The sequence below is a fragment of the Xylocopa sonorina genome, chromosome 1 (genome assembly GCF_050948175.1).
Source record: "Xylocopa sonorina isolate GNS202 chromosome 1, iyXylSono1_principal, whole genome shotgun sequence".
In the NCBI taxonomy this organism is placed as follows: domain Eukaryota; kingdom Metazoa; phylum Arthropoda; class Insecta; order Hymenoptera; family Apidae; genus Xylocopa; species Xylocopa sonorina.
The window spans coordinates 9,482,100-9,500,264 of NC_135193.1; the positions used below are offsets into that span (position 1 = coordinate 9,482,100).

The 18,165-nt window shown below is 47.5% G+C and overlaps 1 protein-coding gene across 1 annotated transcript in view; it reads right to left on the reverse strand.

Annotated features, from left to right (window-relative positions):
• The window catches only part of E75 (ecdysone-induced protein 75), a 138,698-nt gene extending 124,340 nt beyond the window's left edge, over positions 1-14,358 (reverse strand). The window contains exon 1 of the mRNA XM_076893619.1: positions 14,151-14,358. Within this exon, the coding sequence (XP_076749734.1) occupies positions 14,151-14,343 (193 nt within the window). The 5' untranslated portion in view covers positions 14,344-14,358. The remainder of the gene's footprint in view (positions 1-14,150) is intronic.
• Positions 14,359-18,165: the final 3,807 nt, after the last annotated feature.

Here is an 18,165-nt window from a genome sequence, read left to right on the forward strand (position 1 = left end):
GGTCCGTCCAGAGCATCGACATGGAGGCAATCTCTGGAATAATTCTATGCACGTGCGTGTTCTCTCGAGGCAGGTGCAACCGCCGCTGGCACGGGCGCTCGCGCATCGATCAAGAAGGCCCTGAGGGGGTGGAGTCGTGCCCGAATCAAAACTCGATCCTCCGCGCGTAACCTTCTGCCCGGTTGTTGCGCTCTAGTCCCCTTTCCGCCCGTTGGGATCCTCTTTCCGCTTCTTTTCCGTCAACGCGGCGCAACGATAGCCGAGCGAACAGCTGCGCCCTGACACGCGTGCACGTAAGCACTGGTTCGCCATTATGCAACCTTCGAGAAAGGACAACCCTTGTTACCGCGCGAAGGAGGACCACGGAGGCGTAACGCACCCCCGACACGTGCTGCGTGTAACGCGACGCACGGAGACGACGTTGCCGCCACTTCCGCTTTTCTACGAATCTTAAGTAACCTTTACGTACGATACAATTTCAGATCTGCTGTGTATTACGCGAGTTTTTATCAAAAACTTCGCTCGAAGAGGAGGAAACGCGTGTCTCTTTGCGCAGAATTGGACACAGGTGATGCTTTCTCAAGCATTCCTATCTGGTCGCGAAAAAGGGTTGTGTTATCTCGTCACAGTGTTGGTTTCGCAACTCTAAAAACCAACAACAGTCATTCATTTTTCTAGAGATAGAAGGAAAATTCTTGGAATATAACAGACGAAAGATCGACTGAAGAAGAATTGATAATAATCGGGACTGGCAGATACGTTCATAAAAGCGATGGTGGGATGACGGCACGCTTATTGGATTTATGGCATTATACATCTGGCGAGATCGGTAAGAGGAAACGTAGAACGTGACACGCGCCTCTCGTAACGCGAGACCCCTTTTACACAAGAGATGATTTTACGTAACGGATGTAACAACTCCGCACGTGGCTGCCCTGCAAGCCGTGACAATGGTTACCGGAAGTTCGAGCGAATTCATCAACGTAAGGGAAGATATTAAAACCTTTTATGTACAAGTAAATACTTGATGTTTCTCATCTGTCAAATAGTTGTTCTTGACATAAGGCAACGACTGATAACGCTACGATAAAAAATATTAGGACAATGAATTTTATATTTTACCTGTTTCAAGTTATAAGTTGAAAACGATTTAAAGGAAATTGCTTTTTAGCTAAAAATATGATTTCTAATTAAATGTACGATAAATCGAACAACTTAATGATAATTTCGCACGATGCAAGATTACTCGAGTCGAATTTCTCATATTTTCGAACATTCTGTCGACACCTAGCGGCAGCAAAGGGTCGCGAAGGTTCAGGGTCCAGTTCGGGGCCTGTCCTAAAAGAGCCATCTGTGTTACACATCTACAATCATCTAAACGATCGAAACAAATCGGTCGGCAAATATTTAAATATCGATCAAAAAAGATATCCTTACATAATTTTCCTGCGAAAGCTAAACCCTGCTTCGATGGCTCGGATGATGACAGAGAAACGTTACAGCGGTAAAATTGATTTCGAAAAGGGGAATGATCGGAGTTAATTGAACGGAGAAAAATGTCGACGCGTGTTCGTCGAAGAAAGAGAGTTGATAGCCTGCTAATTGGACAACTCCATTAGAATCGAACCGAGTGACTCACCGCAAATTAGAGGCATCCGTTCCTCATTCACGAGGCTCGTTCGCTATTCGCGCAACCTTAGTCATCGACATTTATCTCGAGGAGAGTATCGGACACCCACGACGCTCGCGCGCGGTTCGTTGCTTAATGAGCCACGGTTAAATTATCACCTCGTCCTGATTAATCTTCCTCGCCTGAGCCGGGTACGGAACACGAGTAACAGGTGCCCAAGTTCCGCCCACGTTAATTCATCACGCAACCTTATTTCATCGCGACGTAACAATTACCACCACTATTCAATGAGAATAACTTAATAATCGCATTCAATTACATCGATCGAAAAGGAAATTAAGATTAATGCGATAGTCGCGCGAACTAGAATTCCTCGTAATCGTGCATCCTCTTCTCGCCTCTTGGTGCCCGTTTGTCGGTTTCTTACGCTACGAACCCCAGATACGATCGGTTCCTTGGAGAATTGGAGCAAGTAAAGGGGAAAAAATCGAAGGAAATTGTTTAAGGGATAGAACGGGTGGCGTTAATGGGAGACGATACACCCGGGTACCGTGAACAAGATCCAGGTCGTTCTGTATAATCGACGACGAGGGTCGATCCCGCGCGACCAAGGAGTAATTGGGTGACTGGGTGAACTTGAACACCAGTTTTACATTTTCCTATCGAATGTACAATTGTCGATAGGAACTGCTGTATACTTACACGATTATTTCGTACAATTCATATACAATTATTTTTCAGCGACAAGTTCTACGCTATAAGAATAGCTATGTTTCTCTCAATTTCTGTCCTTAAAACTATTAAAAGAACCGTAACTAGATCTGCTTTCGATGGATATCGACTACAGGTGTTTCAGAATGTCTTTAATTAGACCAGCGAGTAATCGAACACTAACTTAACGCTATACGATAGCAACGCCTGGCTAAGTGTTCATATTCCCATGCGCGATAAGTCACGATCGTCGCCCACGATTGTTCCAGCGTTAAAAATCACCGAGGAACTTTCCTCGTCGATCAAGATCCAAACCTGCCGCGTATGAAAAAATCAACATTTTTCTCAGGCTAGTACAAAGAAATCGATGGACGTCGTTGATTTCCAAGCTGAAAATCGCGAAAAAGGATGTTCGCGTAGTCGCGAAGCAGACGAACGGGGGTGAGGGTAACGGTAGCAACCCCATTTCGAAATGCTAACAGTACCTCGTGCCCTCTGTCGGTGGACGCGCGTACCGTTCAAAGACAATAAAAGGAGAGAATCGTACGGTGCATTGCACCCCGTGTCGGACGCGGCTTGGCGGCGGTGGTGGTGAGGAAAGGGGGCGAGAGGTGGTTGGATCGATTCCGGGCGTTGGCGCCGAGGTCACCGGCTCGCCTTGCTCGGAGTAATGACCCTCACCCAGTGCAGTGCAATGGCATCGTCGTCACCCCTTTCCCTCTCTCTCTCTCTCTCTCTCTCTCTCTTCTGCTCTCTCCGTCGCCCTTCGCTGCGCTACGGCCGCCGTTTCGCCGCTCGCGGCGCGCGAGGGGGTGGGGAGGACTTTGTGTTCGAGGGGTCGCGGCTCAAGGGGTTAGAGGGTGTCTCGACGTAGCATATCGGCCTCTTAGAAAGGTATAAACCAGAGGTAGAGGGTGTGATGGGGAGCAACAGCGGAGAGAAGGGGTGTAAAAAGGGCTATCGTAAAATAATTCTTCCTCCCCCTGAGTTGGCTGGCTTCTCTCGATCCACGCCTCCGAGGGATTCTATATTTTTCGAATGAAACATCGGGATACTCGCAGAGGAAAAGTAACGATGGCAGAGTGAAGTTATGGACGAAATTGACCAGACGTTTACTGAAACGTACCGCGCGTACGTGTACGTACGTTTAAAAATAATTCCTTAATGGTCGCATACAGCGATGTACTCGACCTTTGAACTTCTACCTTTGTTACACATCTAGCGAAAGGTTACGCGATCGTTCCTCGTCAATTTCGTTTCCCTTCGCTGCAACGTTCCAGCGTTTCGAGATGATTCATGGAGGCAAGTAGACGCGAACGAGGAGAGAATCCAGAACTTGAAGAGCGGCCCGGAAAAATCGTGGACCTGCGCTGGTATATACGTTTCTACCCACGTGACGCAACCGATAGAGGGCCACGTTCTCATCATCCCCTCCAAGCGTGGCGGCGACGGTGCTGATGAACCCTGGCATCCACTCGTCGGGACCTTAAACTTCGTGGGAGGTCAACGATCGACACCGCGGCGACGCGTGCTCCCACCTTGACTCGCGGTCGATCCCGGTGAATTATTCACAGCCGCGATATGAACCAACCGATCGCACCTGCCGCGGGTGCTAATTTTACGACGGATGCTCGCAACCGACGGGGCCAAGGTATTATTGTTCGCTGACGGGTTTCCTGGACGAGCGGCTGCCCGCGATTTTCAACCCTTTTAGGAGCGCCCGCCCGTTCCTGACGCGAACAGAAACGATTCGCATAAACGCGACGCTCGTAACGAGAAACAACTCCCTGCGCGGAATAGAAATGTTCGATGAAGAATATATACTTGGTTCCAACTAGAATTCTTTCACGATAACACTTGCGACAGGGGTTGAAAACGAGAAATAAATAGCATTGCACTGGGAGATGGAAGATTTACAAATTTCTAAAACTGTGACTGTTGTCTTATTCGAATCATCATCAGCCGTACCTAAGAACTCAACGTCTACGAATCTACTGTGCCTCCACCCCCAATCAGGTCATCTTAAAACGCTTTAGACGTACCCTTAACCATCTACCAGCTCCTACACTGATTCGTAACGTTTCCTAATTAAGGAAACAAAAATTCACTTCGTTCGCTGTCCATCGAAGTCAGGAAGATCGCGATAGGGAAAAGTCCAAGGGGTGGTGTGTTCCAGGAAAAGTGTGGCCGTGCCTCCCTCTGGAGGGGGCGAACCGCAACGGCGTCGTGACGCGAAGGTGAGGCGGGTTGCGGCGCGACAGGAGCGTATATACCAGCCAGCGGTAGCAGCCGTGCAAGGGGACTAGGTCATTCCCCCTTGCCTTGCAGTATCAAGCGAACAGGGGTCATTGTGAGACAGTGAACCCTTCGAATGGTCACCCTTCCCACTGGCGTCGCGCGCGCACTCTTCGAGCGGGTGGAGCTGGCGGAATCGCGGCACGCCGCCGAGCTGTTTCTGCGCTTGCACGCTCCGAGATAACGCCTTCTTTGGGAGTTAATGGGTTCCAGTAACAGTAACGCTTACGTGCAGCGAGATCCAGAACCAGGCAGAAATTTGACCAGACTGGAATTCGTCTGATAACTAAGATCCAGATAGTAAAATGATACGACACTTGTGGCCACCTCGAGTCAATCGCCTACGCGTCGATCTTGAGTCGATGATACTCGGAAAAAAATGTATTCTCGCCTCTCTTTTCCGAGAATTTCAAATTCGTCCGAATTTACGAGCGTCTTTACTTCGCCGACGACAGATCGCGATACGGTCATTCTATAGAAGAGCCTATTTCTAAACGCCTTGAAGCTGAGAATCAAAATAAGGTATTTTTAAATGTTGCAACGTGGATTCCTGGACGAACAATCTTCGCGGAATTGTAACGAGAATAAGTGGAAGGAAATCGAGGCACGGATTCGTGTCTGAAATTGAACGACATGAAAACGATGCTGCCTATCATTTAGCCTTGGCTGATAACAGCTTCGATATGCCTCGAATTCTTTTGTCTCGGCCGTCAATTATCGTGTCGAAGGCCTCTGTTCTCATTTGACTATGTAATTTCAGAAAAACTCCTTTCGATCGTACATCAAACCACAGTGGAAACGTAATGCAGAAAATTAAATTAGAATTCAAAGGCCGAGGTTCTATTCGAAGTTCTCTTGTTTACGACGCTTTCCTTTCTCGTTTGAACAGTTTTATTCGCCTCAGAATACTAATATTAATTCTTATATATCTGCGATCAGTTAATAAATTTGTTGTTCGTTATTTATGTGCTATCGCAGTGGTATAAAGCGCACGAGATAAACAGCCGATAAATTAACAGCGATAATGAGATTGCAAAATTTATTTTTAAAAGAGTATCTGCAGAAGAAACCTAAACGATGCCTCGATTACGTTCTCTTAAGGTCATGCTAATGATATTACCCAATCTGTTTTTTATACCGGACAGAAATAACTAAATTTCGTTTCATTTGTTTTCAATTTTCACTGGATCGCGCAATGAGTCGTCCAATGAATAAACATATAATTACAATCTCATCTCCCCGCGCTCCACTCTACCTCAAATATATTCAAATCAAATTGTACCTAATGTAACGTATAAATTTATTAAATAAAAAAAAAAAAAAAATGCTTAAAAAGTAAAACAAATCCTGCTCGATCTCGCATACACCATCAATCCGCCAAACTCTCGCACTATGGAGTCAGTCCATAAATCACGAGGTAAACACAATAGTGTGGCATGATGTTTTTTTCGAGGCACAACAAACATCGATTACTCTTAGCGTGAAGAACTGTATTGAAAATCGAGCTGAAATTGGGCCATGGAAACAAGGGCGGGTGCAGCGGCAGGGTCAAGGCGGTGCACTTCACCGATGCACTCACTCCTCCCGAGGAGCATTGCTCTCGCGCCACCGTTCTGTCGCTTTCATTGAACGAACAATGCCGTCACGATTGACGCATTCAGACGAGCCGACGGGCCGAATTGGTCGGCTCGTTTCAAGAAACAATAATTATACGACGAATTTACGTCGCACTCGAAATATCCGGTGGTGCCGACAGCCAGGGATTAGAGGGGTTTCGATGGCCGCGTAGTCGTTTATTTCGACGAACGCACTCGACGGAACTCCCATCTTGATCTCGTGGTGCAACAGAATTGGATTTTTACGCGTTTATCGTAAATTTCAGTATGAAAAACAGCGCACAATGCAAATTTCTGACCACGCGACATACAAAAATCCGTAATAAATACATTGCTTTGATATTATCTGCCTTCAACGGAAAACCAACCCCTCGACACGAAGTCCCTCCAATTCTTCCTTGAAAATAAAAAAAATTCGAGTCTGCGTCATGGTATCCGTCATCAGTCCAACGAAAGAGGCCTGCCCTTTTCCCCAAAGCGAGATTTCCAAAGTCCCCAGCGATCTCATTCACCGAGCGGCAATTAAGATCGAGTTAAGACTCAAAGCGAGGCGGCCAGACTCGCTGAAGGGGTGAAAAAAAAAGGAAAAGGAAAAAAAGAATCTTTCATTTCGACGAATGCATTTCCACCACCGTGCAAGGGCCACCACCTCCCCCTCTTCCTATCCGTTGAGTAGAGAAGAGGCCAGACAGACACGCGTCGACACGGCAGAAGAAGAGGTATCGAGGGTGGCGTGAAAGGAACGGAGAAAGACGGAGAGAGAAAAAAGGGCAGACAATAATGGCGGAAGATGAAAGGGGGGGCCAAACGCTGGTATATACGTGAGGTCGCCTTCGTGTAGACGCGCGTGTGTGTGTTCGTGTAGGGTGTCTCGACGTGTCGTTTGAAACGAACCAGAACTGGTCCGACAATGGCCAGGGTAAATGAAAGAAAGGACATTTAAAGTCACTAATTACTTCGAGAAATGCCGATCCGCTGACGTGCAACGGTGGACTGGAATTTTGAATCGTACAACACCGCGTCTGTTACGAATCTTGCAATTAGCGGAGTCTAAGAAAATTGTACTCCCTCGTTGTAACGACGGTTTAATAGCTGTTTCACAAAAATCCATAAAAACGTGCTTTTTTTTATGGTAAAGAAAAAATGTTTCAACGAAGAACGTGGATAGACGATGATACGTTTCGATAGCCACCGGTACGTTTCGACGTCGAACAAAAAGGGAAACGACGTACAAATTATAGGAGACGAATAACGAATCGGCGAACTGACCGTCTGGTCGAGCAAGATCGCCTAGATACACGCCACGCAACAAGTAATTAGTCGGATGCGTTCTACCCTTGAACCTGAATCGTTCAACATCGCATTATCGCCTATTCGTCGGGTTTTCGCTATTCTCTTCTTAAACGGATCACCCAATAGATCACTGTGTGTGTGGGACAGCTATTCGACCGGCGAAAAAAAAGAAAGAAAAAAATGATACGACGGGGGTAGAAGGGAGGAAAAGGAGAAGGGTGAGGTTGTCTGGACGGTCGGCACGCTTCTCCGTGACCCTGCAGATCCGTGTTACACGATGCATTAATTAGTCGCCCTTTCACCCCATTCGCTGCGATCGAGATCGCAAATTGTTAATCCTCGAAGGGAGAGTTGCTCGAGATGTTTATACAAAAATGGGGAAATTATTTCGCGCAGCGGATTGTACACGATTCTTCGCGAAAATTACTCGAATATCTAATGAAACACGCGCTAAAACATTTTTGTATACAATTAATTACAGTTTAGGAGTTTAAAGGGTAATCGAAATTCAAAAAACAGTACGGAAGCCGCATAATACGCGCGAGATATCGAAAGTAAAGCAGAGGAACGTGGATTACATAGTTGTGGAGTTTTTCCAAAGCGAACAGGTCCCACCGATTCCGAGGGCAGAGATAAACAGACGAAGGCCCTAAAAATATTTGCTCTGGTTATCGGGTGACGCGACGTGGCCACTTTTCGGAGTCTAGGCCCTTACGATCTCCCGACATTTTAGGGTCTTAGGTTTCCTTCGTGGAAAAACATACGCTGGAAATTTACACGAGACTTTCCAATACCTTTCACACCCACTTTTACAACGAGTAACACACAGAATTATCGAACGTAAACACAGAGAAATATCATCGAGAAATCGGTGCTAGGGAACTCGATGGAAGACGAATTACACCGTCGGCCTTTTATTTTGATTTAAAAAGGGGGTGGAAGGGTGAATTTCGGAGAGGAAAGTTTGGAAACCACTGGCGTGCATAATGCATAGGAGCGACAGCGCTCCGAGCACTTGACGCGCACGTGCTGCATTCGTGTAGTCGGAAATGCACGCACACGCACGCATCTTGAGACGAGGACTGAAGGGTGTCTGCGCCCATGGTACACGTTGCGGACCGTAGCGGTTCACACCCTCTGCACGCAAGCTTGTTCAGACTGACATTGAACTCTGCTGCTACCAACGACAGAACGATTTGTCACCACCAAAAAACCTGGTAATTAATTAATCCAACATCTCATCGACAGTAATCAAAATAAAGTATCCACGACGAACAGTTATGCCAAATAGAAAAATCGAACAGTTCTCGATGTAATTGTTCGTTTGTAATTCATCGAGACGATCGATCTTTTAGCGGATGATTAAACGTAATCAACGACCAAGGGCGTCCAATTCACGATTTTTTCGTTTCGATTATATACCCACGAATCGTCAACAAGTCCGTTCATCATCGATTCGCGCGAACGCCACGCATATGTGTCAGAAAATTCGGGCAAAACAGCGACGGAAACGTGTTCGAGTCTGTTTTTTCGAAGCACACTCGACCAAAAGGGAAAAACGCACGACACAGCACGGTCGACGAAGCGTAGAATCGTCTCTCTCCTCTCTGCTCTGCCTCCATTTCTAGGTGTACACACGTCACCAGGCCTTGGCCTCCAGTCAGACGATAATGCGGAGCTTCGATAACGCGAGGGACCATTTCGAAACACTGATTTGGCCCACTCGATACCGCCTCCACCCCCGCGACGTCTACCTGCATTCTTTCCGGTACCAATAAAGTGATGCGCGTTTCCATTGCGTACGTCCTTGCGAAAGGATGCTTGGCGCGCGGAAATCAGATCATTATCAATTATTTCCTCTTGTTGAGGGATATTTGTAATGTATGCAATGTTTTTATAACACGCTCTTTACACGATACGACTTGATTAACTTGGACGACCCTCGTTAGCAAGTTTAATCGTGTCACAATAAGGTTAACCATGTTGCAAATACAAGTTTCTTCGGTGTTCGACAATAACTTTTTATCGTTCTGTAGAAAAAGTGAGCGGTTCAAGAAAATTGTTGAGGAAGTTGAAGGACCAGGTGAAGAGAGGGTGCAGGTTCAGCGAGACGCGAATGCGGGCGTATCGGCGGGTTTTCGCGAGGCTTTCCGGAATTTCTCATGGCCAAGGTCGTGGCTCTCGCGTCATCTCCTCGAATTTATATTTAGAGCCAGTTCGAAGATTGACTCTTTTTCTCCCGGCGAGAAGATTAACATAGATCGTGAAGTCTCACCGGCTGTTCTCCTGAAAGAACACTCGTAGTGCCCGGATAACTCGTCGAGTGAAACGAACGCTTTGCATTCGGTTCGTACTGCACTTTCTTTTTATCGAACGACAAACAGTGCCTTCGACAATCAATTGCATCGTGGACCATGCAGAAAAGGACCAACTCATAAAATGAGACAAATATTTGAATACTTCGATTCATCAAACACTGAAATACATCGTTTCCCTCAGTTTCGAATACGCGCTGTCTACATTCCTTCTTGCGAAACACGACAAGCGCAACGCAGTTCTTTCGAACGCGATAACACGATAGTTCTATTCACTGTACGAGGATCCAAAAAATTGAATGCATCTTGCTACGATGACTGAACCGCGAAACGACACGCGCGCCTCCAGCTGGCTTACTTTTGAGCTTGTTCAAAGAACGAAATTTTTCGCAAACGAGAGCCAATGTCGAGGACGCCTTAGTCACGTTTTACAAGCTTTATCTCCGCGCTCTGATAACGTGACGCGTTTCAACCAGTCACCGGAAAAATTTTTGGACGTTACGCGATTCGCGTGAGTCAGGAGTGCGAATTAAAATAAACTATCCCCTGCTCGAGGGATCCTCGAGAAAAGGGATGCAAAAATTCTAACCGCGAATCATGTAAAAAAAAATTCTATCGTTTCTATTAACGGCGCTCGAGTAAGAGGACACGTGATTAGTCAGCGAACGCAAGGAAATTTCCACGCGAATCGACGATCTCGAGGATCGTAGGAGGATTTCAAGGGCCTGACCCAGTACAGTTTCGCGTGCAATTGATCCTTCGTCCCGTGGAGAACGCGATTCGACACGTTCGAACGGCGCTCGATTCATCCCGAACTCCCTCGTCGATCGTTTGTGGAGCTCCACTTATCAGCTACGTCATCGTGGCCCGTGATAACGTGCCACCCGTTCAATGTCATCGGAACGAACGCCGTATTTTCACACCGCGACGGGCCGGCCGTTTATCCGAGGAAAAATCGAGCGCGACAACCTGTCGTGCCATCGAACAGAGCGATGAAAGTTGGTAGTTTCGACCTTCTGCCCGGTTATGAATTCGTGTGAATCAATATTCGACTTTGGATACAAAAATCAGATTGGAAAGTAAAGAAAACGTGTAAAAGACGATTGGTTCCGGGTGGTCCATCGAATGGACCACCCGTGTGTGCATATCGAAAGACGAATCGAACCGGGTCAGGAATGTAGAACGGATCGCGATCAATTTTTGCCAATAAAGTGATCAATGAAACGGCGACCGTGACATTAAAAGCGACAACGTCGATGGCTTAAATCGTATTTGCATGCCGTGGTGGATGTCTTAAGAAACCAGTTGATCCTCCAAGCTGAAACTGCTTGTTATTTAAATTCTTTAAATTCTCAACGAGGCCAAAATGACTGAGAGATTGATATTTGCACAAATTTAAACAGGTTTTCCGGCATTCAGCTTTGATTAGTCGTAAGACAAATTTATAATCAAAGTAAAAGTTTAGTTACGCGATTTTTCTTAGTAATTTCCATCTCTTCTTCCACCTCTCCCTCATTGTAGATCTAATTCAAATTATGCCTTTTGAAGGTACAGTTAATCAAAATGGTGGCTACCAAAGTTTACACGGTTCTAGGCGGTCAGGAAATTCTAAAATTTCGCAAGTGAAATCGAAGGCTTCGTCGATCGTTGAACAAGCTGCGCAATTAGAAACAAGAACGAACCGTAGCCAAGAGAAGCGTAATATTTGCCATTTTTCTTGGCCGCACGTCGTGTCGTCTGAATCAATAAAGCTCCCGCGAATCGAGCGGCTCGCATACGCAGATTATTTCGACAGCAAAGAGGCCTCTGTTCATCGGCAACACGGATCGATTATCGATTATCAGACCATTTTCGTATTAACTTTCAGAGGACGAAACCTTGTAACGCGTTCGATTCTTTTCGATCGAGCAACGTGTCCGTATCAACCGTGTCACGTAGTAATAATTCGCAACGACCTGGACGAATGGATTTCGCTGTTAATATGAAATTAATCGAGCAACACAGAGAATTCACGTGTACAAAAGGAATAATGGAACACGCTCGAGCCGTGTCAGGCTTGTGTTTCAAAGAAAACAATGATTTTATGTCGCTTAAGTGCACGTGCACACGAATGATTCGACTTTGTTTAACCAACTCCGTTTGTATACGGCGTGTAAAAAAGCGAGTATCAATCATCCAGCTCGCTGAGAACACCGAGCACCTCTCGCGTTAGTTAAACACTCGAACGTTTCGAGAATCGCGAGTTTCAGTTACACCCTGATCGTAACCACCGCTTGTAATTGGGCATTCGGTTCGATGAAACGCCATTTTCGAGGTTAACGAAGATCCAATGAATTAAGTTGTTTAGAAATGAAGAAAAGAAAAACGAAAATAACCGTGCGCTACGATGACGCGAAGCGATATCATACTACACCACATCGTAAGCTGCTTCGTATCTTCATCAATTTCTCTATTATCTTATCTACAAAATTCCTATACACATATCTTTTTAGATACTCTCTACGCATATAAATATGTCGAAGGAATTGCATCTCTTTTATTTTCGAAGAGCGTCCTCTCTCATTCTCTTCTCAATCTCTTTTCGTCGAAGCAAAAGTCGCAGACGAACGTCTGTCTATACGTCTCGTCGATTATGCAAAGCTTATCATTTATTTTTATATCATCTTAGCCCCGGAAGCAAGAAGAATGGCTGGTTACGGGGAGAAAAAAAGGGTGAAGAAGAAACGGTTGCATCCGCAGGGTAAAGCGACTATCAGTGTTTGCTTACACGCCACGCTCGCCGATATATTCGGAGTAAAAGCGTATACACACCGGATAGCGTTAAGAGGGAGCTTTTACCCCATCGTGGAGATGAAAAACTTATTTTTAGGCTGCAAACGGCCTGATCGGAGCTTCCCCGGCGTCCGCGGCCACTGTCAACCTTTTCTGCCTTCCCTCCGCCGTCTGCCCTGCACGCGTTCGTCCTTCGCGTTACACAAACGTCCGGCCGTCACGAAGAACGCAGACGTTAAGCGCTTAGCGAGGCTTATCGTTAATGAAACGTACAGACGTAAACACTAAACATAGTACAACGCCGGGTTGAATGCGAGCCGCGATTTTGCGAGTCACAATTCATAACTGACAGTAAGTACGATCGTGGCCTTAATAAATTGCACAATTTACTATTTAATTCATTTCAAGGTACCGATCGAACGACCGGATAGTACAAACGGTCCTATATAAACTAACCATGCGATAGATATTTTCAAAAGTATCCGAGAAGGCTGCTAATGAATAACTGTTTGGGAAATGTAGGAAAATTTGAGATAATCGATCTGTGCCTACACTGTGGAATAATTAAGGATAATTGATGAGTTCAATGGACGGTTCACGGGAATTTTGTACCAAGCAAGAATTCAAAGTTGAACGCGAGGACTAGGAATATAATTAGTCGGGAATTTGTACGGTTGGGGACTAATCGAGTCGATTGTTAATCATCGGTATAGTTTTAGAGCCTAGGGGATGAAAGAACGCGTCACGAATATTTCGATCGATTCGCAGAAGAAAACTGCAATCGTAACAATCTCCCGTCTGACCCCTAAAATTTATCGATTCCACGCAATCGCAACGGTAAAGAGGGCCACGTTATCATTTAAAACGAGATTAGAATATCAGACGAAATTACGCGTTTCTTCGCATTTTTGACGATAAGAGAAAACGGTTCAAAATCCAACCTTAATTATTATTCCTGCTACGTTCCCATCAAGTACGAAATAAGCTCTCAAAGATTGAGCATTATCATTTGGTATCGATCGAAATCGATCGATTCTTTTTGCAGACTGTGCACAAACGAATTCGCCAAAACGGAGACGATATTACGCAATATATTACGTATATACGTCCCTCCCAGGAAAAAATATGTATACATCGATTCAAACACTTAAAAGCCATCTGAATATACATCTCGACTGCCATTGATATTTAAGAAAAGATGCATCGACTGAACTTTGCTTACACGTTCAGAAAATCTTTCAGCATACAAACACGCAGCTTCTCTTATAATAATTTACATAGTCCACTTTTCCATATAAGGTTTACAAGGTAACCCAATGTTTGTTTACGTTTTTAGATCCATATAAAATACCGTAAAAGCAACACCACCAGCTATACAAATGCTTAACATGTTCTAGGCGTCTACTAATAAAAATATATTACGGATTATGCACCCCCCCATACGAATCGAAGTTCAATCTGATACATTTGTTCGTATCGTCGACTCGAATAAATACATAAACGCATCTCGAAACTCACCGAGATCAGGAATGGAGCTTGTAGGTTCCTCGTGGTGGCCCTTGCCTTCGTTCGACGCTCTGGCTCTGGGGGGCGGCGGCGGCGGTGGCGGTCTCATGCTGGACGTCGAGCTGACCACGACGGTAGCCGGGGGCGGTTGCTGCGTCGTTCCTCCGTTTCGATGATTCGGTCGCATCTGAGTCTGCGGTGACATCAACACGGTGTCACCGCGGTGCCCCTGGGGCGGCCTGGGGCACCAGCCATGAAGCACCCTGATCGCGCTCCTCACTTCCGCCTGGAGTTCGGCGGCCCTGTCCCTCGCCGTGTGAGCCACGTTTGATGCGTTTCACCCGCGCGCCGCGCGGGTCACTCGATTGCACTTGAAAAACTGTCGCGTACTACCGTTACGATCCGGCTTCATTCACGGAAACACGCGAATAAGAGGAACACATCGACGGTGCCAAAGATGGATGTGGCGCGCTTTCCCGGGTGTCTCGTCGCGAGTCACAACTACGACGACGGCGGTGAACAATAATATCCAGGGACGAGGGAACGATTGTCGGTTTCACTTCGATTTCACCAGCACACGTTTGTTTTACCGTATCTCTCGCGAGCGGATGTCTCTCGAATGTCACGGTCAATGTCTTGCGGCGGCGTGACACCTGCAGGTGGAAGCCCTTGTGGCAACACTTCGAACTAATCACTCACTTTACGCGCGCCACGCGTCCGATCGCGATCGCTCTTGCAGCCCAGCGATCGCGTTACTACTGAGACGTGAACGCGGAACGACGCGAAATTGCTCGGGGAAACAGATGGAATTCACGGTGACGACGGAAAAAGCCGAGTCGCTTCGGCTCCCGAGTATATTATCGTCGCCCCGAGGGCACGGGACGCGGTTTCGGTGGTTTTGCAAATTTCTCGCGGAATTCGCGCACGTGGCGACGATTCTTAGAATCCCCTGCGGAAATCAACACACAACAGATGTCCGTTTCGCGGTACGGAATCACTGGCGTAATATTTTTCTTCACTGGAGATACGTACAGTCCTTCGAGCGTAGAGAAGGATACACTTGGTACACAGTCCTCGTAATAATAATCACTGTCTTCTAAAGTCGATTGGAATATTTCCATTCATAAAGCCGGTAAAATATGCGATGCGTTCGGCGATCCACGATGCTGGATGACACGTGCGGCACACAATTCCGATCACGTACGGCGGCGCATGGAAATGTCATTAACGGACGATCTTCGGAGCCACGAGTCGCGCGTTATTATCGCAGAATGCAAGGGGGATACCGAAAGGGAGAACGCGCGTAAAGCTGGTCCGCGTGGACGAGTGTATCTTAGCGGTTCGCCGAAAACAACAGTCCTCGGAATACGAGTAGTTCCTCGCGAGCCACCGCCGACCTTTCCCTCTCTCCCACCACCCACGCAGCGTCCTCCTCCCTTCTGGCTTTCTCACTCCCGCCCTCGTGCTCGAGTCACTCTCTCCCACTCTCTCCTCGAGCACTCTCGGTTTTCCTCTGTCACCCCTGATACACTCGGTCGAGACGAAGACGAGGCGAACGGGAGATCCACCTCCACCGGGTTGACCGCGGTTTATCGTCGCGAAGGCCTCCAAGAGCGTCAACCCCTGCTCGAGTTTCGTCACGAGGTAAATCGAAAGCAACGTGACTCCGTGCAGTCTCGCGACGACGAACCGATTAACCTCGATTACGCACTCCGTGCACGTCTCTGTGCCGCGGCGTTTGCGACTATTCTTTTTCACTTCGATCGATAATCGATAGAATCGATCATCACGTGTTCGAGACGAACGCAGCGCGAAATCATCGCGAAAGCGCGCCCCCTATGCGTTACACACTCCCTCTCTATCTTTCTTTCTCTCTCTCTCTCTGTCTTTACCTTTTTTTCTCTCTCCCGAGACACTTTCCACGGTGAAAAGCGCGTCGATCGGTGCGTAACGCGTCACACTTACGGTCGAGCGAGAAAAAAAGCCGGTGGTTGAAGCGTAGACGGCAATGAGCCGACGACGACGAGAACCGTCATCGGTGCCGGCGAAAGTGAGAGTACGGCCGGCCGCGGTGGATTCAGCGGTGCATAAGCGCTCTCGTTTCTCTCTCTTCCTCCATCTGGATATCGTCTCCCTCGCTCCAAATATCTCTCTCTCCGTATTATCTCCGTTTCGTTCTCGCCCTCTCTCCCTCTTCCTCTATCTTCCTCTATGCGTACGACCGTCTCTGTCCTGCTCCTCGTCTCCCTTCATACGTCACCCCTTCTCACTCTCTATTTGGTTCTCTATCGCACCCCTATAGCTAGCCTATAGCCTGTGGCGAACGCGCATGGTTTCGACCTATAGCGTTCGACGTTCTAGCCTGCTATCCGCGCGCACCGACAGCTCACGACATATATAAACCGACTGCCTTGCGATACGACCCCACACTACGCAACGCAACACAATCTCCCGATGCGCACACACCACCGCGCCGTTCTCTCTCCTTTATCCACTTCCATCGGCTCCCCATTTTTTCTCCTTTTCGGTCCCGTCTATTGCCCTCGCTCCTCGTTCATTCTCTCTCCCTCTCGCGTGATAATAACATCTCGTTACTCTTTCACAAAATATCTTCATTTTCATTTATTCCTGTCGTTTCATCTTCTCTCGCGGCGTTAGCCATTTTTTTGCTCACCATTACGTTCCTTCTTCGTCCCCGCGTATTAACGTACCCCTAACCGCTGTACACTCGACGCACGTTACACGTCCCTCTGCTCCGTCTACATTCTTTCGTTTCCACAATCCCATTAGAGAGGGACAACGGAGTACACGCAAGCTCGCACTCTCGCGAACGGAAGCTGACGAGAGGCCAGACCTTTCGTCACACTTATCCCCTTAAACTTCTTTCGCGCCCGCGTGCACGCTGATGCGAAGCTCACGGCGCGTGCGCATTCGTAGCGCGCGAACCACCCGAAGGGCCATATTTGTTTCGCACGAATGCAACCCGCGACATTCGAACCGCGGTGAACAAGTACTCCGCGGACAGAAACGAACGAGAGACCCGCACGATTTCGACGAGTACGCAAACGATGGGGGTAATTTTCGTACGTGTGCCATATAGGATTGCGCTCGAATGTGTGGGGAGGCGCGTGAGCCGCATACGACAAGTGTAAACGGACTTGCGGTAATGGAGTAGCGGGGTTGCAGACAGAGGGAAGCTAGTCGCGCCACCCACGGTTGACCTAGGCGCGTGTGCGTGGCTGGTGCGTGCCACGTAATCGAGGGACGCAGGCATGGATGAATACCGCTTTATTTTCATAGCTTTTCCGTCGAGAATGTACACGCGTTCGTCTTAGAACGGACGAGATCGGATCGTAGCGATCGTGTAGACTTCGAGCGATTCGTAGCGAAGGGGGGAGACTTTGCATAACCAGCGGCTAATTTTTGGCATCGTTCGTACGGGTGCAAAAGTATGAGCCGGGTGTTGCGCCGAGTAGCGACAAACCTGACGCAAACGACCAGCCGATAGGCAGAGATGTCTGAGTGCGCGTCCGCGGTTGCGCGGCCGCTATCACATGGCCTTGTCCTTGAATGAGGCTCGTGAACCCGACTGCCGCTTTTATCGATCAGCCCCCGCATCCCGCTACGACGCACTCGCTATAAGCATCCATCCATCTCGGTGCAATGGCGTACCTAGTCGCGAGTACTCCCCGATCAGCGAGGCAGACGCTTTGAAACCGGCCCACGTACGAGCCACGCATCGACTCCCTTGATTCGAACTCTCTTTCTCTTTCTCTCTCTTTCTCTCTCTCTCTCTCTCTCTCTCTCTCTGTCTGCCTCTTTTCTACGCACTCACACTTCATCCATCGTTTTACGAACCGTTCCGTTAAACCGAGATGATTCCGTTCTGAAAACGCTACTGTACGTCTATTTTCGTGGTAGCCTTAACCTTAGATCGTTGCAGGGTTAGGTTTCCAGAGAGTTCTTGGAATATTGAATTAAGTGGAATATTTTTGGTGCTTCGCCGGATCTAGCGGTCCATCGAGAT